Genomic DNA, 26,368 nt, shown 5'->3' with positions numbered 1-26,368 from the left:
GCCACCCCATGGTCACATGGTCTCCCCCAGGAGAGGGGAGGCCTCCTACCTGTGCTTTGGGTGACCTGGTAAATTACTTGTAACAGCATTTAATCTGTGCCACACTTACGGATCGGCTCTGATGTGACAGTGTTTTTAGGGCAGTGTCTGCAGGGAAACAGGGCCCTGGAAAACCCAGGCTCCTTTAGACACAGAGTTGATTCTTTGTCAGAGCTTCATTTTGTTCAAGGAATTTATTTTATGCTGTTACTCCAGGTCTTGGGCAGCATTTCAGATTCTAAAATAGAAGTGAGGCTGCAGAGATGGCTCAGTGGATAAATTCTGTGCAGTGCAGTGTGAGGGAGTTTGACTCCCTCAGAACTCTGGAAAGCCAGGTACAGTCGCCCGCATCTGTAATCCAGGGCTTTCTCCCTGCGTTGGAGACAAGAGACAGGCGATCTCCCAAGGCACTCGAGCCGCTGACCTGATGTAACACCATGGAGAAGAAGAGACTTTGTTAAGGTGTAGGGTGAGGTGTACCCAAGGTGAACCTCTGACTTCCATGCGCATACCATGGCATCTGTGGGCCCATGTTTACATGGACACGGGCTCACATCATAGACCCACCAGGTTAAGTAAATGCAAATGGCTGACATGTGTGCTCGCTCCGTTTGCAGCTGTCTTGGTGTTGATGAAGGATTATCATGCGTGGGGAGGACTGGGCAGTCAGGTCAAAACTGAACCATAGACCAGAGCTCTTTCCTGAGGTGAAAACTGTCCTTGCTTGTTTTAGTAAAATGAAGAAGTAGAGGGTGAGTGAGCGTGTGGGTGTGTGTGTGTGTGTGTGTGTGTGTGTGTGTGTGTGTGTGTGTGTGTGAACACAGACTGCACTGTCTGGCTCATGGGTCTGAGTCTTTAAGCTCCTAGAAGACTCTGGGAAACATTGCCTTAGCAGTATACCAAATGACAGTCAGCAAGTGATGGCCATCCTTTGTACCCAATTTCTATCATTTTGTTTCTCCCTCTCTCTCTTTTTTTTTCGCCTTTTAGTGTTACAAATTGTGGCCAGAAATTCCCCCAGAAAGGCAGATAAATCAAAACCCTGTGTTTTCCTGTGGTGACAGTCCCCACCGAGGTCTCAGTGGGAGAGGTCGGCCGAGGGGGGTAGCAAATGTTCTCCCTCTTCCTCTGCGAAATTGAATTTCATTATTCTATTTTATAAATATTTTCTTCTATGGCTCATAACCTGATTGCCGGCTTGTTGCTAGGGTCTCGCAAGGTAGGGCAGGGTGGCCCTGGCGAGGCCCCTTCTCTTCTGCTCAGGTGTGCCCGTGGCCCCGAAAGGAAACCAATCAAGGTGCGATTTATGTTCATTAAGTGCTTGTCAAAACTGAAAAATTTTCTAATCAACAGCAATCTAGCTTCGGCCCCCTCAGTGGCTGGGAGGGCCGCCTCTGCGCCGGCTACTTGCCTGTTAACAACTCTAGGCTAAGAAACCGCTGATGATTACATTAGGCTAAGCTGCGAAGTAAATGAACCATGTCTTATTTAGGTGCCACTAGCTTCAGAGTCTCCTGCCCCGCAGGGCACTTGATAGCGTTTTATGGCTTTAAAATTAGTGTAGCTTCCCAGTTGCTGCAGGGTGCAGCCTGTTATGCCTCTGAACTCAATAAGCAAAGGGAAGGGGCCTTTTGTTTCCCCCTTAGTTTTGTGGGGGTTCCTGCCCTTGCATTTTAGCAGGTTTTACTTTGCATCTTTTCCAGACAGCGTTTCGCAATAAAAATGTCTGACTGCCAGATCCATGCCTCCCCCACCAAAAAGAGGAGGGGAGAAAAAGTAGAAAATGTCAGCATTTCAAGGAATTTTTTTTCCCCTATACTGTAAAGAGAAAAATTGATTCACAGTCACCCCTAATGGCTTCTCACATCAGAACTGCTATCTTGACCTTTAGCTCAAGAAATAGCTGTATCAAGAGGAAGAGGGAGAATCAGTGTTTTTCCAGGGAAAGTAAACTGAGAGCCGTATTTATATTAAGAGTGGTGGGACTTTTCGTCTTAGCTAATCCTAATAGCAATCCCACACGGCAGGAAAGGCGTGGACACATAGACCAGGATGCCAGAGCACCCAGCCCCACACGCACAGCCAATGAGGGAATGGAGATGAGATGGTCCCTGTCACTCCGGCCACTCCGTGGCGAGGTGTCCTTTAATAGGAGAAGCAGTGTTGTCTTCCAAACAGCTCAGTGTGGGAGATAAGAAGATCATGGGAATCATGCAAGTTGGATCTGTATGGGGTGAGATAAACTACCGTGTGGGCAGAAAGGAAGCAGAGGAGCTTCTGAGAAAGTGGCTCATTGAAAGCGCTGTAAACAGAGTCATCTAAGCAGGCCTATGCGGACACTTATAATTAGAGGTACTTACAGTTTGTGGTGTGTTATATACTGGCTCCCATTGGCTAAGTCAGTTCTTTCGGTGTGTCTTTTCTAGCCATGGTAGCCAGACACCACTGTGGCGAGCATTTCTATAGAACTCACAGATGCTGAGCTCACCCACAGCTCTGCTGGTGTTTAAATATTAAAGTCCTCCACTAGCAAAGGACACTACCCTACCCTTGCAGTTTGCCCTGCCCTCAGAGATGCCTACAGCTACTGAAGAGACAGACAGTCTTTCACGTAGCAGAAGCATTTGTCTGGTACAGGCTAAGTTTGAGCACGCGTGGGTTACAGCTGGGTAATATTCAATTGAACCTAAAATGAGAAGAAGCTCAGTAGAGTAAGTCAGTCAAGACGAATACAATCAAGGGGCCAAAGGTATATTCATGATTCACTGTGGGATTTTCTGCTGTTTTGATTTATATTACAATAACCTGTCCCCCTAGGCTGATGTTGGACTTTTGCCCACCATGGTTGGATGCTGGCCGCAGTAGTCCACAGAATGGAGAGGTTTGCTCTGTGGAAGTGCAGGAGTGAGCCCACCGTTGTACTATTGGAGGGAAAGTGTGCTGCCACTGAACCTCAGCCATGTTCCTCCAGCCACCAAGAATGGCATGATTACCCAGACCCAATGAGGCACTCGTCAGAGAAAACACACAGTCTTCTGATATCTTGGCTCCAGCCACTGTTAGAGTCTAACTCCCCAGCTCCTTCTTCCCACAGTGGCCTTGTGCACTGGCAAGTGTCCTTCTTCAGGAAGGCCCTTCTGAAAGTAGAGCACTGGAATTCTGTCAGCTGTCTTGGGAAACAAAATTATTCCTCATAGAAATTTTATGGCTTTGAAGCTGCCTCCTACCTTGCTATTGTGAGCAGGACCCTTTGGAGAGAAGTAGAAATTGTCGTCTTTGACTTCCGTGATCTGAAAGGATGTGGCCAGAAGTTTCTTCATAGTCCTTGAGCATGTCCGTGGTATTTTTAGGCGTCCGCCTCTCCTCTGCCCGTGACTATGCATGAGGCTATTGTTTATCATTCATACGTGTGGGACTTTCGTATGTGCTTGATCTCTGTGAATGGCTGGTGCTATATCTGTCTTTATGGATTAGTTTCCTTTGAAAAAATACTAAATGGACTTTTGGAATAGCAGTGTATCTAACAATGGCTTCTCTTACATACAGTTTTTGTGATTTTTTTTTTATTCTTTAAATAGAAGTTAATGAACTAAGGCTTCCTTTTTGAACCTAGACGTTTTCGAGGTATAGTGAAAATAAGAAATCAGTCTCATTTTTTTCATTTCAAGCATTCAAACAAAATTTTTAAATGTTGAAGTCCATTTTAAAATAATGACCCAAACATTCTGTGTTTATGTAGATCATAGTTTTATAAAAATAAGTTTTATGGACCAGTGAGGTGGCTCAGTAGTTAAAGGTGCTTGTCACCAGGCCTGACTACCTGAGTTGAACCCCTGCAAGCCACATGGTAGAAGGCGAGAAGAAGCTGTAGATGCTGACTACTGGCCACATGTGTGCTCCCTGCTTGATAAATAAATATAACTAAAACAAGACAAGACAAAAGATAGTTTCCAAACAAATGCCATGAAGTAGCAATGTTCTTTACTAGTTTTCCAGACCTCTTTATGACCTGATGCATCTTGTTCAAGCATAGGGCAAAGGTGTCGACTTGCATAGCAGAAGAGGGAGCGGAATGGTATGTACCATTGCAGCTCATCCTGGGGGTTGCTCTTGGATGCTACACTGAAACACAGTATACATCTGAGAGTTGAGGAATGCGCTGCAGGACCTCACACGATGGCCTCATCTGCTGCATTAAAGCCATTGCACTGCACTGTGAATGACGTTTTTGTGCATTTTAGCCAGACATGCCTGCCACATGCATCCATGCACATGATGACATGCAGCAGTCACTTCTGTACACTGATGTTTCTGCCATGTAGTGTGCGGGTTTTCCAAACAGTAGCACTTCCCTCCAATCCATAAGTCCAGATACTGCATTAACACCATCACCAGTCTCTTCAGAAAACGTTAAGTATTTGAAATATGCCAGGCTCACAGTAAGAGAGAAACAAGGTTTTAAATTTTTTATTTTTTGCAAGGAAACTCAGGTTTCATCATTAGTCACCAATAGTATCAGGTATTTTGTTCACTTTTTCATGAAAATGCCTGTACTTTCCCAAGAGCTAACTGTAGCCTGTGTGCAGCAGTTGTTGTGTTAGGTGAAAACGTGGCTACTGGAGCTGGCAGTTCCAGAAATAGGCACTGAGTAATCGTCAGACCCGGAGGAAGGTTTCATGTATCCTGCCTGTGACCGCACTCAGAAAATAAACAAGGTGTACATTCACCGATTGAAACTCACAAAGTGAAAAGTAGCTTTTTGTTGTAGGTAAAACTGCTCTGTCGGTCTTGCAACATCAGAACCAATTTCTGTCCTATTTTAAAAAGCAAAGTACCCGGGTGATGGTGATACAGGCCTTTAATCCCAGCACTGGGGAGGGAGGCAGAGGCAGGCGGATCTCTGTGAGTTCCAGGTCTACAGAGCTAGTTCTACTGTCCACTGACCTCCAGACCCCCTGACAGGCATGGAGGGCCATCCTTTGAAGATTGATAAGCTAAATTATAGATAGGAAGGGAGATCAATTAGATTGTGTCCAAAAGTAAAGTAAAGCTAGGGAGATGGCTCATCAAATAAAGGCTTCTGCTGCCAAGCCTGGGGAACTGAGTTCTGTTCTCCTCTGACCTACTCACAGAGAGAGATAACAAAGTAAATAAAGATAATAAATGGGATTTTAAAAGAAAACAGTTTTCAACACGTCTGTAAAAGCTATCTGCCTCAAAGCATTACATTTTGTGGTAAACTGTCAAGTTTATCAACACGTTACACTTCAGGAGCCAGAGCATATTGGGAAAATCTAATTACAACAAAGATTTCCTTTTACTTTGTCTGCCATTTGACTTTAAGCACTATAATTCTTTTAAGAAATTATGTTATTTTTTAAAAAAAAATGGCATTCATTGATTCTCTTAGCTGGACTTGCATCAAGTAACGCCACCACGTGTTTCCGGGCCTTGTCTTGGTGGTGGATCTAGTTTGGGGTGCAGATCATAGTTTGTGCATTTTGCTTTGGCTTCAAGATGGTGTTAACTGCCTTGGCCAACCCCGTGAGTGCATCAGCAAACCATCCTTCACAGACAGATGCGAGGCGGCCAGAATCGATCTGCTAAGAATATTTTTAGGAACTATTGATGGATTGCTGTATTTTGTGCTTAACTCAAGTGCCAAATGCCCCAGAGGTGACGAAGATGAACTTCCCCTTTACTGAAGATGAGCGAGGCCATCACGCACACAGAGGGCTCCGGGATGGCTGGGATTGCTTTTGAGGTTCTTGGGGGAAATTTCTTGACAGCCTTGTAACTATCTGCTGGTGGGGACCGTGCAGCAGTCTGCTTGCAGCCGCCAAATGGTACCCAGCTGGTCACCTTCCAGTCCGGGGACACCTATCTGTGAAGTGTGAGGCTACATTGTACAGCAGCCAAACAGTGAATCCTCAGTCTCCAGAACGATCTGGAACACAGAGGCACTAATGGCCCCTCATCTTTCTCCTAAGGCCACCCCCACAGAAGGCGGGAGCCACGTTAAACTGTGCTTCTGTCAGCAAGCTGAGAGCCCTGGGTCTCTGACGTGGCTCTCAATTGCACGCAGGTCTCTCTCATTGCACCTCATTTGCATCTGGGACATCAATTAGCATGTTTGTTGAGGCTAATTGAATGAAACTCAATCATAGCTCTTAATTGCTTGACTATGTGAAAAGAAATCACATTAATGCAGCTAATTAAGTGTACGGCAATAGATGCAACATAATTAGGAGCAAAATGTAAAAAACAGGAGAAGGCAAAGGTGCAGGCGCAGGGTGCAGGGGGACAGCCAGGCATGGTCGTCGAGCTGTTGGCGCGTTCAGGAACGGGTCCCTTTGCTCTGGCGCCTGCTTGGAAAAAAAAAAAGAATCCGCATGTTAAGCGTGGACAAGTTGAGGAGGAAAATGCAAATAGGTTTGCAATTACTACTTTTTCAAGCTGTTGAGGGGCAAGAGATGGCACGTCTGGGGGGCCTGGCTCTTGAGTGGGCCCCAGGGACTTGTTAAGTGCTGTTTAAAAGTACTTGGCTTTGAATTACCCTCACGCCTTGTTAAAGGGTTTTTCCCCTCTTTTATCTTCGATCAGCATTTTCTGCAGCTAACGTGGAGAAGGGTATCTGAGTAGTATTTGCATATCAAAATAAGCTTGCTGTCTTTATTTTACCCAGCGAGGTCCCTACCTCATACTCACCCTGGGTCTGCATGTCTTGTCTGCTTCTGAAGGCACCACATTGTTTAGTGGTTGCAGCTTTAATTCCTCAAGTACCAAGCTGGGGAGAGATGAAAAGGCCCTGTTCTTGTAGAAGCAGGATCAAACTCAGGCAGATTTCTCTTGGGAGAAGAAACTAGGCAGAATGGAAACATAGGAATTGCCAAGTGAACGTCTGGTTTTCGTTCTGTTGGTTGGTGTGTGTGTTTACACACAAATCTGCAGAGGCTAAGAGTCAGTGTTGAATGTCTTCCTCTGTTGTTTTCCCCACCTGGAACACAACTAGAGTGGCTGGGCAGTTAGCCCAAGGGTGGTCCTATCTCTACCTCCCCAGCCATGAGACCAGAGACAGTCATGCTGGTGGTCAAGCTTAGGCCCAGAAAACACTTTACCAATTGAGCCTCCTGCCCAGCCTTTGGTGCGTAATTTTCTTCGAGCCAATTTTGAAGCTTGCAGTGCCTAACACAGGCAAGAAAACAGATCGTCCAGCCCATGCTGGGCTCAAGATAAATGTCTTCCCTTGGCGTGTTCAGATCTGGAAAACAGATTTTACATTTCTACAATAATTTTAAGTAAAATATCCTGGTTATTGTATGTTAAAACATGCCTATTAAAAGAGCCCACGCTGGGGCTTAGTCACTCTCTGATTAGCCTCATTTTAGAACTCATAAGCAATAAATGCTCAATTACACTCCTGTTATTGTATTTTAATTTGTTAAGAATCGGCATTAAAGGAGAAAGTTGCAGCAAGTTGGTATGTTAAAGGAGTAACTGGAGGAAGGAATTCTTTGTTTGCAGACAGAACTCTGTTTAGAAACTTGGGCTTGCGTGTGTGTGCCTACTAACGGCAGGCATAAAAGATGAGAGCAGCCTTTCTTTCTAATGACCTGCCCCACCTGGCGGCCCTTTCTTCCCTGGTGGACACTCATTTGCTGTCTTGGGTACCAAGCTTCTCCCATCAGAGTCCATACTGTCTTCAGGCTGACTCCGTGAGGATAACTCCTTCCATCTTTGACCCACATCCTCCCATCATGGGCATATGGCCCGGGAAATAGCACTCCTATTACGGTGGCCAGGAGCCAGCGAATAAATCCTGTAACAGCTTTATCCATGTGGCATAGTACCACCATGTCCATGGCAAAACCTCACACCTCAGCTAAGCCCCCAAAGCTTTCTGACAGCATACCTAGCTAGAGTCCAGTTCATGCCTGTCCTAGCCACTTCCCAGCACAACCAAGGTGATACGGTCAAGGCTAACCATCATAGGTGTCTTCCCAGAACTTTGTCGGCTAGGCTGTGGACATCCTTGTGCAATTAAGTTAGATGGCTTGCCTCCTTCCCAGGAGTGACGGAAGATTTCTCACGACTTTCATGCCACTCCCTGTGCCCACACAGCTCCATCAGTATGCATTGCCCTGATGTTCTCCAGTGGACTATGCCCCCTGACCTTCCCATTTGGCATGTGTGAGTGATCTGTCTGCATGTGTTTGCTGTACTCTTAGGTGCTCAGGACAATCGGCTCACTTTCCCAGCTTGTTGGGCTCATCAGCCAACATGAAAGATGGATGCTCTCTTCTGACATTACCCCAACCTGAACTTAATTACTGAGAGCAAACACAAATTTCTGGGTCTCCCCAGAAGCCTATATCCCACTTCCAGCATAGGTAAAATGCCAGGTCCCTAAACAAGAGGCCTCATTGAGAAGGTGATGGTGGTGGTAGTGTTGGTGGCTGCAGCGGTGACAACGGACAGCCGTGGTGGGAATGACAAGGATGATTATGGTGGTGGTGATGGCGGACAGTGTGCCCGTCAGCCCCTGTTCCCTGGCTCAGTTGTTGTGCCCCTCAACTTTCAATCCCTGTGACCAAATACTTGTAATCAACTTCTGTGGTAGAAAGTTTTATTTTGGCTTATAGTTTTGGAGACTTTTGTCCACGGTCACTTGGCCCTGTGGGTTTGAGCCTGTATCAGCATATCATGGCCTGAGACACCTTCTCACCTCACAGCAGCAGGCATCGGGGAGGGAAGAGGGGAATGAAGGCAGACTGGCCTCCCAGTGTCCTTTCAAGAGCACACCCTAGTGACACAGCTCCCCCACCAGGTCTCATCTCTTAGAGAGTCACCACCTCCCAACAGCATCGCAGCCACCCGCTAAGCTTTGGGTGCTATCCATTTTCACGGATGTTCACCCAAACTCTGCCTGCCATTCCCTTCCTTCGGCTGTTCCCGGGTGTTATGTTTCTTCCACTGTGTGATGGGGAGTTAACTGACTTAGCCCAGGCTACCCTCTGATAGTTGCTGGCTGTTGGCTTCTGACACAAGGGCCAAGGGTTTGGTGGATTTGTTTCTAGGTTTTTGCTTTGCTTTATTTTGTTAACTTCCTTTGGGAAATTGTGGTCAAATGCCTGAAAAGAAGCGGTTTTGGAAGGATGGGATTTCTGCGTTAACTTGCAGTTCCAGCAGGATATGGTTCATCAGAGGTGGGAGGCTTGGTGGCAGGAGCAAGAGGCTGCTAGTCAAACTGCTTCTGTTCTCAGGGAGCAGAGTGAACAGGAAGTGAGAACAGGCTATTCAGACTTAAAACCTGTCCTTGGCAACTCATTTTCTCCAGCAAGCCTTCACTTCATAAAGGCCTCACAACCTTCCCAAAAAACATCCATGGCCAGAGACCTATTGTTCAAACACATGAGCCTATGGGGGGGCCTTATGTCCATATAATGTTACTTCTATGCATGTTTTCAGGGCTATTTGGCATTGGACAACTAACGGGCGTGCTCTTCCCTGGAGAAGGCCACCTCTCCTGCTCCCAGCTTTTCCTCAGCTGCTTTTAGTTTTTTTGTGTAGGATGGAGAACTGGTGGGCTTTTCCCCACGCACTCTGGCACATTTGTTCACGCTGGTGAGAGCATGGCTGTTGCTTCTGAAGCTAATGGGAAGCATGCACACTAGTGTCCGTGTCCACTTGCGGCTGTATCGTCGTCGTTGTTGTTACTTACCTTGCTGCCGGTCCCTCAAACACCTTCAGTCCTTATGTCTTAGTTAGGGTTTCTATTGCTGTGATGGAACACCATGGCCAAAAGCACTGTGGGGAGGAAAGGGTTTATTTGGCTTACACTTTCACATCACTGTTCATCACTGAAGGAAGTCAGGACAGGAACTCATGCAGGGCAGGGATCTGGAGGTGAGAGCTGGTGCAGAGGCCATGGAAGGAAGCTGCTTACTTTCTTGTTCCTCATTGCTTGCTCAGCCTGCTTTCTTATAGAACCCAGGACCACCCGCCCAGGGATGGCACCATCTGCAGTGACCTGGGCCCTGCTCCATTAATCACTAATTAAAGGCCTTAAAGAAGCATTTTCTTGACTGAGGTTTCCTCTTTCAGATAACTCTATTTTGTGTCAAGTTAACATAAAACTAGCCCACACAGCTTAAAGTTTGGACACTTTTCTCATGAATTTTTTCCCCATCCCCATGAAATGTTCTCAGAAGTCACAGTACAAGCCCAGGTTCCTAAACTGCATCTAGAAAACAAGAGTTGAAAGAGCTAGGAGTTTGTGCTATTTGTCCTCCCCATTCCCAGTCCTAGGTTAGGTCAAGACATAGATGCCCAGCTTGGGTTTAAATGGGAATGATGTCACCCTTATCCCGCAGATGAAAATGGCAGCCACAGGTCATGACATTCATAGGGTCTTGTGTCCCACGCTGTAGCCCATCCTCTCTTTAATCTCTCTTGGGTGTTTAACATTCACACAGGATTACATGCAGAATGTTCACGGCAAAGAGATTGACCTCCTGAGAACCACTGTGAAAGTGCCGGGGAAGAGGCCACCCCGAGCCACGTCGGCCTGTGCACCCATCTCCAGTCCCAAAACCAATGGCCTGTCCAAGGACATGAGCAGTTTACACATCTCACCAAATTCAGGTAAGCTCACCCCTCAGGAGTGACCTGAGGGGCGAAGTACTGCTGCAGGTAGATGGTGTTGCCTTGGCAGGCTTGAAGCCGAGTCCCTCAGGCTGTCTCCTCTCTATGCATTTTTTTCTGTGAATGGAAATGTAGCAGGCACGCTACAGCTGTATGATCATAAGTGGCCATGGTGTTCCCAGGCTGGGTGCTGAGAGCAGTTCTGTATGTGGATCAGCTAGTTAAGGTCATTCAGAGGCAGAGGGATCTTTTGTAAAGGTACAATGCCTGGCAACCACACATACAGTGCTGGAGGATGCTGTGAGCACGGTGCACAGACCTGTACATGGATGAACTGTCGGGTGCTGTCTTAACCATCTCTCATTCTGTAAGGCAACTCTGTTCTTTTTCTCCTTCCAAGAACTTTGGTTTGGTTTGGTTTTTCGTTCAGGATTAGAGAAAGTCTTGTTTTGCAAGAATTTGGTGTATTTGGAAATTCTCGGCCTCCAAGCAGTCATAGCAACTGGCATTATGTTTGTTTTTCGCAAAGCATCTTTGCAGGTAATTGACAGCAGTTTGGGCCTTCATGCGATCGCTTCTCAGAGAAGACAGGTAAAGAGCAGACTCATCTCTCTCCTCATGTGGAAGCTCTTTAGGAAGGTTCCTCGTTTCTGCTAACTAAAAGCCCCTACTCCCACTGGGTCCACCCAGTCTTGGGGGTTTGCTCGGTGGGGTATGTTACCATGCATGTCGGCTCTTTGGAATAATGAGCTCTCACATCTGAAATGCTGGGTGTGTTTAAAGGCGGTGTGGTGAACTCCACAGGGCTGTGAATGGCGCTGGTTGGTGAAAGCGGAATGACAGGAGAGAGTCCGAGCATGGGCTCCCCCAGACGGTGCCTTGTGGTATCTTGTGGTGTTGGGCATTTACCATCCTGTGTACCTACAAACAGAAGAGAAGGGCAAAGTCAGCACCATTACAGGTAGTTAATAATCAAAGTAAAAGTTGGCCCCTTCCAGAAAGGTGAGGTTGATGCCCTCTTGGACCCGTTCCCCTCGTCCCACAACGGTGATGAGGTTTCCACATCAGGTGAAAGGAAGGATAGTGGTGTCCTGGGGAGCAGTAAAACCTGGGGTGAAGAGAAAGTTAGCCTCCGTCCTTCTTTACATAGCATCACCCCTTCATTAGTCATGCATATTTATCCATGCCAGGGCACTGCGGCTTTGGAGTCTCTGGCCCCCATAATCCCGTACATGGCAGTCACTGCCAGCTTATGTGTCTCACTATACCCAACTCCGCTCATTCATGGCAGCAAGCATTTGCTTATGGCCCCTCTTAGCAAACCTTCATGTGAGTTTCCTGAAAAGATACCGAGCACCTGCTTGACAAATGTGAAAGGGCTGTAGCATTGAAAAGTTATTTTTAAATTGACAGCAGTTACAGGTATTTGTCCATTATGTGATCACCACTCTGTATACATTAAGTGATTGACTGAAGTCACTACTAACTTTGTAGTGTTCCCTACGCTCCTGAACCCAGAGACACAGACTATAAAGCTCAGTTCTTGCCCTAGAGACTCTGACTGTCTGGTTGGGGATGAAGACAGGAAGTCCAAGTCAGCAGTTGTGGAAGGGTTGAGATCTCTGTGACAGGAAAGAGGGCAGGGCTTAGGGCAGAGGGAAGTGCTCCAGGTAGTAGAGTCAGGAACCTGCTGGAAACCTCCATGAGGAAACGGTAATGGTAAGTGCAAGAAACAGTGGATAAAGTAAAAATCGGGACCTCTGAGTCTTGAGACTCGATCTTGGGTGCTGCATGGCATCAGTCCCTACGGACCGGAGCTCTGTGTCCTCACCTCAGGTCACTCTCACACAGAAAGCCTTGCTGTTGGGCAGTCTTCGGTCTGAGGCATGAGTAAGACCCGTTTACATGGTCATGTTTCTCAGCTTCATGGCGAGGGATCTTGACAACCCTGACTCTGTTAATCTGCGAGAGAACCTGGTTGATTTTCTGTGGACTGTAGACATCAGTTGGGATGGGGAAGTCGGACTGTGACAGAAGTCATGGTGTCTCAGGGTCACAGTCATATTTTGGGCAGTGCGGCCCCCTCGGTAGGCATTACAGAGGATGTCATTCTCTGCTTCTTGTAAGAGTTGATAAGACCTCTAGAATGTACCCAGTTGAGTCCCTTGGGTCTAAAGCCGGACTGTGGGTCCAGTATGTAAGAGACAGCTTTTCACCAAAATGTTGTGATACTTTGTTATATTGACTTCTTACACCTGGACATTAATCTAAAATGACATGTTGCTTTTTGCTTAAGAAATCAACACATTTGCTGGGTTGATTTCTTATTCTCTAAATTATGCTCTGAAAGTCAAGTTCCCTGTGTTTGAAGTTGTTGTTCATAAACCACTCTATGGTGAGGAGTGGCAGCGTGGAAAACTATTCTGTTGATGTGATGAACTAGAGCTAAAAAGAGTTATTGTAGCTATTTGACAAATAATTGAACTCGATAATTGAGTACACTCTTGACTTCTTCTGTGTGGGCTTCTGCTGTGTGGGTATTTTGAGAGTCTGGGGTAGCGGCGGGTGTTTGGTTCCCTTGGTGATGTCTTTGTTGTCTGGCTGACCTGGGAAGTGCACATACCTGAGCCTTGGCACTCAGGACTTACTCCCCAGCAGCCAGTCACCACGGGTAATGTGGTTCAGCTGGTGAACCCTCTGTCAACTTCTTGATACGTGTTTCCAAAATAATCTCTAGAGATATTTTCTATAAAATACCACATGAAGCAGCTTTTAGCTGTCATTTTCAGAATCAACAGGGTAAAAACACCCATGCTGTGTGTATTTTGTCTCTTCCAACAGTTGTGAATCTGGGCGCCTCATGGGCTTATTGCCTATGCATATCTCTTGTTGTAGTTCTTTACATGTCTTGTTTGCATGTATTTTAATAGGTCCTTTTTATTGTTGATAAGGAAACACTCTTTATATATTGAGGGTATTAGTATTTTATAATACGTATAACATATAGAATGCAATAGTTTACTTTTGCTTCATGATCTTTATACATAGTTTTTTTTCTTTTTTCTCCCCACCTATGGTATTAAGTATTATGGCTCAGTAGTCACTCATGTTTGTTATATATACAGTCAGATTAATTATGTTCTTTAGATACATAGAGATTGTACTCTGTATAGGTAGGTAATCTTCAACCACTTCAAGGATCTGTAGAACATGGTAGTTAAATAACTTAGGGTTCTGTTGACGTGAGACACGGTTGCTCCAGACAGCACCAATCTATTCCCAAGAGAATGTTGAAGCACCAAGGACACTCCACTTGGTGCTTGTTTTCTTCTTGCTACAATCGGCCTTTGGGCAAGGAACTACCCATGTCTTGGTCACTGACAAAGCACATGGTGTCCAGACTGGACTAGAAGGACACAAGGAAAAAGACTGCCAAACTTTGCCAAGACCGGGTGAGATAGTTCTAAAAATTTTCCTGCCTCTGAAAATGGTCTGTTAGTTACTCTAGGCCTTAGCCAAAGTTGGTTGCCTCAACATTGCAAATGAGACTTTGGGTGATTGCTCAGGTAGCCAGTTTTCTCTGTCATTTACTGCACACTTTGGAAGCTGCTTGATTGCATTTCCTGCCTACCCAAGTAATGTTATCTCCCTTCTCAGGCCTTCGATGGAGTTGAAGATTAGATAGTCATAGTTACCTTGCTCTTATGATTTAGCCAAGCCATTTCCAAAGCAAGACTTAGACTCTTTAGAAGTGTTTATTAAAACATTTAATAAGTGTTCCTTGCTTAATATTGTTTATGTTGGTTGTAATCCTAATTTTATACTTTATACCTGTTCCTAGTTTTGTATTGGATTTGGAACTCTCTTATTTAGACAAAGGGGGAAGGTGATGGAGAATCTCTGTCAGCCAGTGATCTTTAAGAGGTGGGACCAGGTTAGGGCATGACCTTTTGGATACCCAGAGAAAAACACTGACCCGTGCTGGGTTCTCTCTCTCTCTCTGTGGTTCCTGCAGTACACAATTGAGGTTGGACTTCTTGTTCCTGTTTCATGAGTTTGACTCTTATAATAAAGAAAATATAATTGGTTTATCTTGGAGTTTGCCTGGGATTCTTTGATCTGTGTCAACACCACCTCAGTGAGACTGAAAACTCAAGAGATAAACAGATAGCTAAGATCAGTGCAACCATCAGTCGATGCATCAGACTGGCACATCTGTTCTTGGCAGGGTTATGGTTTGGCTGTTGTTTTGTGATTGATTGTTTGAGACAATGTCTCTCTGTTTAGTCCAGGTTGTTCTAGATCTCACTATATAGACCAGGCTGGTTTCAAACTCAGTCCGTCCTCTTGACTTTGTCTCCCCAGTGCTGGGATTAGAGTCATGCACCACCATACCTGGCCAGGATTGTGTTTCCTTGTGTATTTGGATATCAGTGTATTATGTTTCTCAGGCATAGTGGTAGCTTATTATTTACTTTTATGCATTTCATAACTTTAAATTTAGAGATTTTTATTTTCCTTTTCCCTGTGGAAATGTTGACTGTCACATCTTGAAATGCTAGAAATGTTATAATCTTAATGTTCATTTCTGCCGTGGCCTTGGGAAGGAGGAAAATAACATTATTCTGGTAACTACTCGGTGAATCCCATCTACCTCATCTTTCCTATGTTCCTCGTGTACTTCTGGGGTTGCAACTCAGCTGGTAGTGCGCTTGCCTAATATATGGTGCCCAGAGTTTGATCCCCAGCACCACAGGAGCTGGGTTTGGTAGACAGTATCTGTGATCCCAGCACTGGAGAGGTAGAGGCAGTAGCATCAGAAGTTCAGGGTTATCCTAGACTACATAGCAACCTTGAGAACATGCTGAAATACAAGAAAGTTCATCTCAAATAAGTAAGTAAATAGGGCTGGTGTGATGGCTCAGCAGGTAGAGATCTGAGTGCTGTTCCTAGGATGCTCATGGTGGAGGGAGAGAACCAGCTCCCACAAGCTGTCCTCCGACCTCCACACATAGTAATTAAATGTAAGGAAAAATAGTTTAAAAACTGCCAAGTAGAAATAAACTTGATTAAATACAATTTTGATAAAGACATTACAGAAGAAAATTACTGCCATTGAACACAGCCATCTGACAGTCAAATATTGAACTGGATGGAAGAGAAAACTTTGCAAACACAAACAAGAAGCCTAATGCTGAGATAGGAGAACAGCCCTGACCAAAGAGAATCCCGGGGTTGTAGACCTAGAAGAGCAATGCAGAGTGCAGAACGCTGGGGGACAGTGTGAGTGCTCCCTTCTCAGAACAAATCATTTTGACCCCTAAAAACCTGTTTCCAGCCTAATTGCTACCAGCCAGTAAGAGCAATAATAATAATAATAATAATAATAATAGTAAGTGGTTGGCTACATGTGGAGGTACAGAAGATTATGTCTGAATAGGTTTGAAAAAGTTACTTAAGGATCTGCTCCAGCAAAAATAAATGATAAGATGGAAGTATCCAGAAAAATAAGTTATTCCGGTCTGACTGAACTCTTTCATAGCATGATTCTCCTCCTCCTGAGATGGCTTCCCTCAGGATTCCGGGTTGGGAGGGGGGTGCTTAATTTCTGTTATTTCAGCAAGGAGCTTGTGGGAGAGTCCGGAGTTGCCATGGTGATAGGGATTTACAGGAAGCTGCATTTTGAGAGTCTTTCCAAATTTAATTCCTGCAATGCTTCCAAAGAAAGAGTTAAAATATCCTTGTATGTTTTCTTAAATGAGTTTTTTTTGCCCACAACGTGGTTTGGTAAATCTAGGTACACCACCGTGACAGAATTGTATCAGTCCTGGGAAAGCTTCTGACTGGGTGTAGCCACTCTAGAATCAGAGATGTAGAGCTGAACCCCACCCCAGGACCTCACATGTGGATCTGTCTCTACACCTCAGCTCCCCTGACTCTAACCTCTGTGCTCCTGGCGTCTGTGACTTCCAGAGACTGGAGAAGGGGGTGGCTGAATGATGATGTTCAAATACTTGGTAGGGGACGGATGGCATATCTGTATCCCTGTGCCCCACCTTACTGACATGGCAGTGCTAGGCAGCCTGGGCAGTGTTCTGTGGGACTTTTATGATCTCCATGGAGGCTTCTCCCCCGCTCTGTGCCCTGTCATCAATTTGTCAGTGACTTCTGGCTGTGACATCTTTGTTCTAGGACCACAGCTTATCTTCTTGTCCCTATAGCATGGGTCTTTGTTGGATTTCTGCAATTATTTTTTTTTCATCCTGCCCAGGTTGGCACCTCAGCCCCAGTGAGAGGGACCTTACCCCTTTTCCTCCGCCTCCCCCACTTGAGGTCCTGGCAGTTGGAGGCAGGCCAGCCTGCAGGAGGGCTAAGTGCTGCTGGGAGCATGGGTGGGGGAGGGCGGACAGGGAATGTGTTTTGAGTATTGAACCCGCCGTTGACATCTACAGTCTCAACCATGCTGTTTTCTCCACACTTCAGCAATCAGGACATCCAGCAAACCCATAAAAAACCAAACTAATAGCATGAATATTCAGTGACCTAGAATACTAATTATTGTCATGAATATTAATGGAATTGGACTTGCTCTCTCCACTTTCTCTCCCGTACTCTTCCTCCCTTGCTCCCTCTCTCTTTTTTTCCACTTAGCCGGCTCTAAGGATGGGTCATAATGAGAGCATTTAAGAGGGAGCGCTCTCCGCCGTGACAGGGACCGGGGCAATAAGGAGAGCTTGATTAACGCGCGCACTTGGGGGAGACATGAGAGGCTTCACGTGGGCCTGTTCGGGGGAGGCGGCAAGGCACCGGCGGCTCTGTTGCTGCTCCCGGAGATTAATGAGGCCTAAGAGTGCATTAGGAACAGTGACAAAGGTTTGATCTAATGGGCTCAGTCATTTTTCCTTTGAGTGACAGACGCACAGAAGTAATTGGCTGTGCAGAATGGCAGCTCATTGGCGGTACTTAAGGATACATTATCCCCGTTGTGTGGCCCGCAGAGGCTGTTTATCAAAACTGCTCACACTGCAGACGAGGAGTCGCTAAGCTGCTGTTACACTGGTAATAGCTATTAAAGAAAAAAAATAATAACACGGCGTCCAAATGAGATCCGTTGTTGTGTCAGAGAGACAAAGTTTTTCTTTGTTTAGTTTCAAATGGTCTAGAAAACATTTTAATAACTCCAGTGTATGGGTGGGCAGCGCGGGTCCGCAGCTCCCCTGCCTGTTTGTAGAATGACATCAGGCCCGAGGTCCTCCAGCCTGGCCGCTCCTGGCCTTCCTTGCTTACCCAGAATTCCCCATGCATTGGACTTTGGTTACAACACTCTCCCCTCTGGTACAGAAACGGCACTTCAGCTAAACGCTCTTCAGAAACACGGAAGAGCACTAGTTACCCAAAAGCAATTGATTGGGAATTACTTTCCTTAAAAAATAAAATAAAATTACAAATTAGCATATGATACTTGCTTCTGGGAACCACATTCTTAGAATAAGTTGTGCTGGATATTTAATAATCAATTTTTGAAAAAAAATAATTGTTTGGTAAGGGTTCTCAGATTTAAGTTTCCAGGCCTTGGTAAAGACTCTGACACTGGGAGACAGTGCTAAGCTTCAGGCAGATTGATCTTTTGAGCAAAGACTGCTGCTTTTTGTCCTCTTATCATCTCCCAGTTGCTCCTTTTTTCTCTTACGATGTGAGAAACAAGTGATAAATATTAAGGAAAGGATATTTTTTAGTTTCTTCTGAATGATACACCCTCTGCTCAAGACCCTTTGGGTGCAATTCAAAAGGAACTGAGAATATGCTTCCAATTTAGGGAGACCTTTCCTGGCGACTGGATTCTACGGGCTTTCCATGCGAGGTGTACTAGGGATGTTGTGGGCCCTGAGCTATGTGTTTCTATGGTAACCTGTGAGCCTGCTAGTAAATAAAAGCAGTTCTGGAAACGTCTTCATTTTAAAAGCCTGAGTTTGGTGCTTTCTCTAGGACAGGCCAGTGAGACAAGCCTGGGGAGGGGCAGAAGCCATGATCCCTATTGCTGCCCCAGCAGCCTTCTAGAGGGGAAAAAAAGCCAATGAGGTGAATCTAGGGGGAAACTCAGCTGGAGTTGAGTCTTCAGTCTGCCTACCTTCCCATACTGGCACAGGATAGCCTCTCAAAGGGATCCTGACATTTTGCCATCTCCCAAACCTCCTGGCTGGTTGTTCTGTATTGGCCCATCATGCAGACAATTTTATCTTTTTGACATCCATCTAAACCTTGGGGAAAACACAAATGCCTTAATTCCTGTGCTAACACCCACTCTGAGTGTTCCTTCTTGCTCTGTGATGTCACTCTGTTTAGGTGTGAGGTGTGCTCTGCAAGAACTGGGGGAGGGGATGAGTCAGAGGGGTATTGGTAAGCAGCTCTGAGGGCAAAGCCACCGGGCCACTATTGCCTCCTCCCTGGGAGGGACAAGAGCTACCTCCCCTCAAAACAGCACTGTGAAGTCAAAGTACATTTTGTGCATAAGACACCTGTTGCGCTAATCATATAAGGAGAAAGAATACCTTAAAGGGCTCTGTAGAGATGGCTCCAGAGTTCAGAACACTTAGTGCTCTTACAAGGATCCAGGTTTGGGTTCCCAGCACCCCTGCATAGCAGCAAACAATCTGTAACTCTAGTTCCAGCTGTTCTGACACCCTCTTCTGACTGATGCAGGGACTACACACATGTGGCGTGCATACATGCAATCAAAACACTTAAACACATAGGATTTTTTTCTAAAAAAAAAAATAAAATAACACTAGGCATAGCAAATGAGACTAAAAATCTGGTTCTTTGGAAGTTGAGCCAAATAAGAAGGGCCCGGTATGAATACCCTGAGAGATTTTTGTAAGCTAATTTTCTGAATACATGACTTACGCCGTTGGTTTATACAAAAAACCCAGGTTTTAATAGCCTTCCTTTCGTATAGTGGTTCCACCCCTGCATGAACATTTGCTCATGTTAACTTGCCCAAGAAATGGCTTGGAGCCAAGTGAGCTTCCTGGTGGTTTTCCTTAAACACCCTCAGGATTTCCCCAGCAAGTGCTCTGTAAGCAGGTGAAAACTGGCAAAATGAAGACAGGTTTGTTATGATTAACTTGGAGTGGTTTGTCCCTGATGAACAAAAAAGTGTTGCCTTGGAAATACATGTTTCAATTTATTTCTAAATCAAATCTCTTGGATGCTCACCTCTGTCTCTTGAGTTATGCCGATGCTCTCGTCTGTCGCAAAGAAAACTTGTCACTAGCGATGGGATGCTAGCTGCGAGTCGGCTCTCCCACTCGCTGGTATCCACTGCCAGAAAGTCCTCGCTGCTCCTTGTGTCCTGCGTACTGTTTCCTCTCCCTTCTCTACTCCCTTTTATAAACATTAGCACAGCAGATCACCAGACCTCTGGCGCCTTCATAGTGAGCCTGTTGTTGAGTTGTCCCAGTGCTAAATACCTTACTGGCCAATGTGTTCAGTGACATTGTCAGGTGAGTTCATGAGCTCATGTGAAGTGAAGCCAACTGCAACCGCAAAGCAAACATAGGTACAGATGGGACTATGAGATTCTGTCACCACATGAACAAGGAGCACACACAGATCTTCTAGATCTTGAAGAATGAGTTGTGCCGCCATTTTTAAACTTTTACTAAAACGTTGGTAAGTAAACTACAGGGGAAGGAAAACCCACTGTTGATGAGACTCCTAACTACTAAGGTCTTCAGAGGCTTTGCTGCTTGTGGGGTACCTTACATAATTTGATCATTTTATTATCCATGAGTATGGATGGTCTTGCCATCATTATCATGTTCTTTATTTGTTTTGTAAAATGTAGGCTGTGTTGTTCTAATATTGTCCAGTCCTCTTTGGGGCATCGATCATTAAGAAACTCTATCCAAAACATAGATCAGAAATATCTACCCCTAACCCTCTGAGGAGTTATCCTAACAAGACCTAAAACTACGGCGTCCTTTAAAGCCTTGTTCTTAACCGTGGGAAGCTAAGGAAAGATCCAGAACTGCCTCGAAAAAGGAATGTGGTGATGTCTGTTTCCTGCATTGAATCAACAAGCTGACGTTACAGATCTAAAAATATACAATGGCAGCTGTGTGACAATGTGGGAAGACAGTTCCTATCAAAGATGTAGAACACAGAGCCAGCAAGATGGCTCAGCCGGTCAAGACGCTTGCCACCGATCCTGACAACCTAAGTTCAGTCCCTGGAACCCACATGGTAAGAACGGGGAAGAACCGATTCCCACAGATTGTCTTCTGGCCGCCATTCACACTTGTTCCCACACACATGCCCACAATATTTTTTTTGTGAAAGATGTGTAATATAAAATGTCTTTTCTATGGTAATAGCTAAGGGAAACATCTGCATGCGTTCAGTAAAATGCTGTCCTAGTTGGTGCGATGTTGTCATGCAAAACACGCAGTACTCACTTGGTGAGATTGATTTTAAGGCATTTATGCAATAAAATGGCTGTTTGTTATTTTTCCTTGGCATCATAACTAAAGATAAATTGGACTAGGAATACCTATTTGCAGATTTTAGGGAACAACTCAACTTTGTAGTTCTAGACTTTTTGAATTATGAGTGTAGTCATTCTGAGAATTCCATAGTCAGATAGATTTCACTGCACTGAAGTCCTGACCGGCTTTTCTTCCTGTGAGAAACACAGTATAGAGAGGACAGTAGCAGAAAGATGTACCCTGCAGCGAAATAATCCCAGTCATGTCTAGTAGTGGGCATGTCTACATGTCTACACCTGTCTACAAAACAGGAACCATACGTAGCATGCAGGGCGAGACTCCTGCACTTGAAGAAAAGGCAGGCGCTGAACTTGTCCTTGGAAAAAACAAATCCTCTTAGACTGAAATTCTGATTGCCAAAAGGAGGGCAGCTTTCCAATGCAAATACTGGAGCGAACAGCCCCTCTCACGGGCACTTAAATCATTTGTAGCTCACTTTTTACGGTAGTGTTGTGAATTATATTTTTTTCGGGCTGTAATTAGAGGACGGAACAGATGGCGAAGGCCTAGCTTGGAGTGATGTGGCCGTTGGAATAGCCTCTGTTGTCCAACAGTGAGTCCAATGACCCCATATCAGCTTTGAAAGCCTGGACCTGAGACATCTTCTCTAACTGTTTGTAGAGTGAAGGCCCCACAGAGAAGTGGGCTTTTCCCCCACTAGATTCTGATAGTTACAGTTTGGGATGTTGGTTTTTAAAGTTAGAATTCTACTAGGTCAGTTCCTAACCTGGCGCTCGTAGGGGTTCTTCAGGACTTTCCTCACCCGGCATGCATGGAAGTTCCATGATATCACTCTAATAATTGAAGCAATTAATTGTTTCGTCCTTATTTAATCAGTAAATCCAAAGCCAAGGATTGTTTGGGGTCATACACCCCCCCCCCCCCGCGCGCCCTTAGTTAAACTCTTTGGTAAAGTTCCATCCTGTTTGTGAAGATAGACAGAAGTTGAACAGGTGATGAAAATGTATTTTAAAGGGACGATTGTTGATGAATGTATACTTGAACGCTGTGGAAAGCTAGCTTCTCAGAGTATGGTTTTTTTTTTTTTAAATCAGAGCAAGCTATTTTTAATGTACTAAGCCTATAGCTTAAAAGAGAAAGTCTGCCTTTGATGTCATTTGGGGGATGAAAACATCCTCCTTCAATAGAAAAGCAGCATCTTTTTCACGCTCATTTGAGATCAGTTCAGGCAACATACTGATGCTCATTCAGATATAAATGCCATATTCACTTTGAAATGCAAATTGTTTAAAGAAAAATAGCATATGGTAGAGGTAAGTATCTTTTCAAATCAACTCTTACACTTTAGGGAGGTAAGTACAAGGAAAATTATTCTTTGGAGAGAGAATCGGAGCTTTTGACACGGGAAGCTTGCGCTCATCAAGAAGGGCGGCTAAACACAGGCGCATATCCATATCAAGGAAGAGGCGCTGGGGGACCCGGATTAGCATGGTAATGCCTCTGCCCCCTGCTAATCAGGCCAGCACCAGCTGATCCCAGAAGGGGGTTTTCCAGGAAACTCCCTCCCTGCGCCCAGAGCTGGCCAGGTAGCTAGTAACCCCTGGGTTTCTGAGGAATATTTGGGAAGAAGTTCTTAGATAAAAAGCCAAAGTAGGTGCTTCAGGGGCCGTTTTGGGACGTCAGCATTCCAAGCTGTTCAGAGAAGGGTCATGCCCTCAGACTCACTGCTGGGAAGCTTCCTCAGTGGCTTCAGCGTTCAAAAACCACCAGGGCAGTGGTTCTCGTGTGATTTTGGGAGAAGAGTAAATGTGACTGATATAGTATTTGTGTAAAAGTGCAAAACCCAAACTGGTGAGGTGGCTCAGCAGATAAGCACCGGACACATGACTGACAGCTTGAGCTAGATTCCTGGGACCCATATGATTTAAGAAGAGAACCAGCTCTGGGAAATTGTTCTTTGACCTCCACACGCACACTGTGGCAAAGATGCACCATACGTACAGACGCAGAAGCAAAGATAATTATTTAGTTATTTTAAAAGATTGGCGGAAATTGAAATATTCTGAACCACAGCTGTATGTGCAGTTGGCCAGTGCCGGCAGCCCCAGGATCCCTCACACAGAGTAGCCCCCTCTGACTTAGCATGCCATGAATAGAGCATGCCCCTTGAGCCCAGTCCTGACAGCCTGGGTCCTGCTTCTTGCTGTCACCTGCCCCATGGTCTGCCTGCCATTCATCTTCTACCATTGGTCAGTGGGTCCTCGGTTCTTGGTGTGGTACAGAGATGCTGTGGTGTCCCTTGGAAAGTGTGCACAACTGTTCACATCCAGTGTGAGACTCTAAAGAGCAACCACAGTGAGCAACTTTGTACTTTTGTGTAGACATGTTTGAATCTATCTGGGCATATGACCTGGTGGGGGGTTAAAAGGAGAGGCAAAATTTTAAGAGACGTGAACCGGACTAGAACAATGTGGAGTGTTGCTTTCTGAGGAGTCAATCAAAGAGAATGGTCAGGCTGCCCTGAGGGAGCACGGTGTGTCCTCTGCAGGCTCTAGTCATCCTCCACCCAGGGGTAGAGGCTCCGAAATTCTACTTTGCGGTGTTTCAAAAAGGCCTTTCCAGACCTTCCAGCAGGGGGAGCTTTCTTCCCCTTACACCCCCTTAAGACTTGTGTTTCTGCTGTAAATGGGGACACTGAGTGTGTGATCCCTTCAGGTAACCTAAATTACAGGTTGCTTGAGGACATCCCTGCCTGATGCAGAGGGGCTGAATGAGATGAGACCAAGGTATCTAAGAAGAGGTCAGTACCAGGAGTGGGGGACAAGAACAATAAGAGTCAGGTTCAGCCTCCTTGTGCTTATAAGCCAGAACTTAGGAGCCAGAGCCCATGACAGCTCATCCAGAAGCAACAGTAGCCAGAGGTCAGCATTGTCACCACCCCAGCCCCAGTTCTCCCAAGGAGACACAGCATATAGCATATTGATAGAGTAAAGAACCCTAACTTCAGGATAGCCCAGTCCTATAGTGGGGTCAAGCCAGCTAGCCTTCCTTTCGCAATAGAAAGTGACATCGGGCTAGAGAGATGGCTCAGAGGTTAAGAGCACTGACTGCTTTTCCAGAGGTCCTGAGTTCAATTCTCAGCGACCACATGGTGGCTCACAGCCATCTGTAATGACATCTGGTGCCTTCATATGGCCAACAAGCATACAAACAGACAGAATACTGTATACATAATAAATAAATAAATCAGAAAGGAAAGAAGGAAGGAAGGAAGGAAGGAAGGAAGGAAGGAAGGAAGGAAGGAAGGAAGGAAGGAAGGAAGGAAGAAAGAAAGAAAGAAAGAGAGAGACAGACATTATCATCACAGGTAGCAGAGAATTCTGCTCCTCTCTGGAAAATGCACTGTCCCTGTTATCAGTTTGCTCTATAGACACCTTTGGGGGAAAAATGACACAAAGCGAGAAGGTGCTGGTGACTGTACCCACAAGATGTGAAGAAAACCAAAGTTCATAGAGACCTGCCTGCCCACAGTCGCAGGTGGTGCACAGAAGTGAGGTAAGGCCATAGGAATGTCAGGATACAAGTGGAATAGAGGCAGATGTCCTTAATCCAGCAGACTCAGCCCTAGGGATACCATCAGGGAATAGAAGCTTCTTTTTCAGGCCCTTGTCTGTGACTGGCCTGAGCTTTGTGTATCAGAACCCATCACAGGTCTCTCCATCTGGAAAAGAGGAACCTACTGTGGCCTCCAGTAGGTACCAGCTGTGCATCAGAACCCATCACAGGTCTCTCCATCTGGAAAAGAGGAACCTACTGTGGCCTCCAGTAGGTACCAGCTGTGGGACTGCAAACTCCTCCACATCCCACAGACCCCAGCTTCTTATGTCACCTTCCCAGACATGCCAACAAATTATACAACATGCATGTGATTTTTTTAGGAGGTTGCCTGCTTAATAGAGACCCACCCCAGACACTTCTGGGCATCCCCAGGGCCATGGGTTGGCATGGCTCTCAGCAGGCCATGTTCTGCTTGGAGCCAGCAGCCCCAGCTTGGGGTGTGATTGTGTCTTGCGCGTCTCCTGACGTATTTAGTTTGCGGTTGGTCCTATTGACCATCTTGCACTTGCTGTTCTAACACTGGGTAGCAAGAGCTCAGGACATACCTTGGTCATAGCTGATATAGGTATAGGTTTCACTAACTGTATAGCAACATCAGCACCACATAGGTACAGGCTCCCCAGCCCTTCAACTTAATGATAGGGAGCAAAGGCAGCCCCTGCATCACTGCCATACTTCAACATGGCTTCGAAGGTGTCTGAGATGGTGCTTATATACACTTCTTCCTTAAGTGGCCTTGAGGTCAAGATCCTTAGCTCTCAGACAGTCAGACAAAGTCATCAGCATCCTTCACAGATAAGGACTCCCGCTTCTTGGCCTAATTAATAACTCGCCAGCATGAAGTGAATTGCCATCCAATGAGAGCCCTATCCTTTGAGTGCTCAGAGAATAAAAGTATCTCAAGTGCAGCCACTCCTTGTGCATGTAGGTATTTGCAAAAGTGTGGGCTCCTTATGTGGTGTCATAGCCAGGTCGTGCCAGGTATTTGCCTGTGAACACTGGATATGGGGACAGCAACATTTGACCAGTTAGTGATGTTCGCTTGGGAACAGAAATACAACTACATGTTTCATCTTCGTAGGTATATTTTGAAAAGGAAAAAAAAAAATTAGATACTGCCCTTGTCAGCTTTAACTGTCATCCCGACACAGCCTAGAACCACCTGAGAAGAGTCTCAGCTGATGGATTGCCCAGGTCATATTGCCTGTACGGGGGAGGGGGTTGTCCTGATTAATGTTTGATATAAGAGAACCCAGCCCACTGTGGGTAGCACCATCCTTTGGGCTATATAAGAAAGCTAACTGATCTGGGCACTGGTGGCGCATGTCTTTAATTCCAGCACTTGGGAGGCAGACAGAGGCAGGCAGACCTCTGTGAGTTCGGGGCCAGCCTGGTCTATAAGAGCTGGTCCTGGTACAGGCTCCAAAACAACAGAGAAACCCTGTCTATGGCCAGTAAGCTGTGTTCTTCCATTGTTTCTGCTTCTAGTGCTTTCTTGAGTTTTTGCCCTGGCTTCTCTCAGTGATGGACTGTGACCTGGAATTATCAGCAAAATAAAG

The 26,368-nt window shown here is 45.7% G+C and overlaps 1 protein-coding gene across 8 annotated transcripts in view; it reads left to right on the top strand.

Annotated features, from left to right (window-relative positions):
* Window positions 1-26,368, top strand: part of Agap1 (ArfGAP with GTPase domain, ankyrin repeat and PH domain 1) — a 448,779-nt gene that overhangs the window by 289,686 nt on the left and 132,725 nt on the right. For all 8 annotated transcript variants that reach the window (XM_075951804.1, XM_075951805.1, XM_075951802.1 and 5 more), the window contains exon 11: window positions 10,515-10,683. In XM_075951804.1, coding sequence (XP_075807919.1) covers window positions 10,515-10,683 — 169 coding nt within the window. The remainder of the gene's footprint in view (window positions 1-10,514; window positions 10,684-26,368) is intronic.

This window comes from Microtus pennsylvanicus, chromosome 17 (assembly GCF_037038515.1).
Source record: "Microtus pennsylvanicus isolate mMicPen1 chromosome 17, mMicPen1.hap1, whole genome shotgun sequence".
NCBI classification, from domain to species: Eukaryota; Metazoa; Chordata; class Mammalia; order Rodentia; family Cricetidae; genus Microtus; species Microtus pennsylvanicus.
Note: the sequence above shows the minus strand (reverse complement) of the source record. Positions and strands in the feature narration are given on the sequence as shown.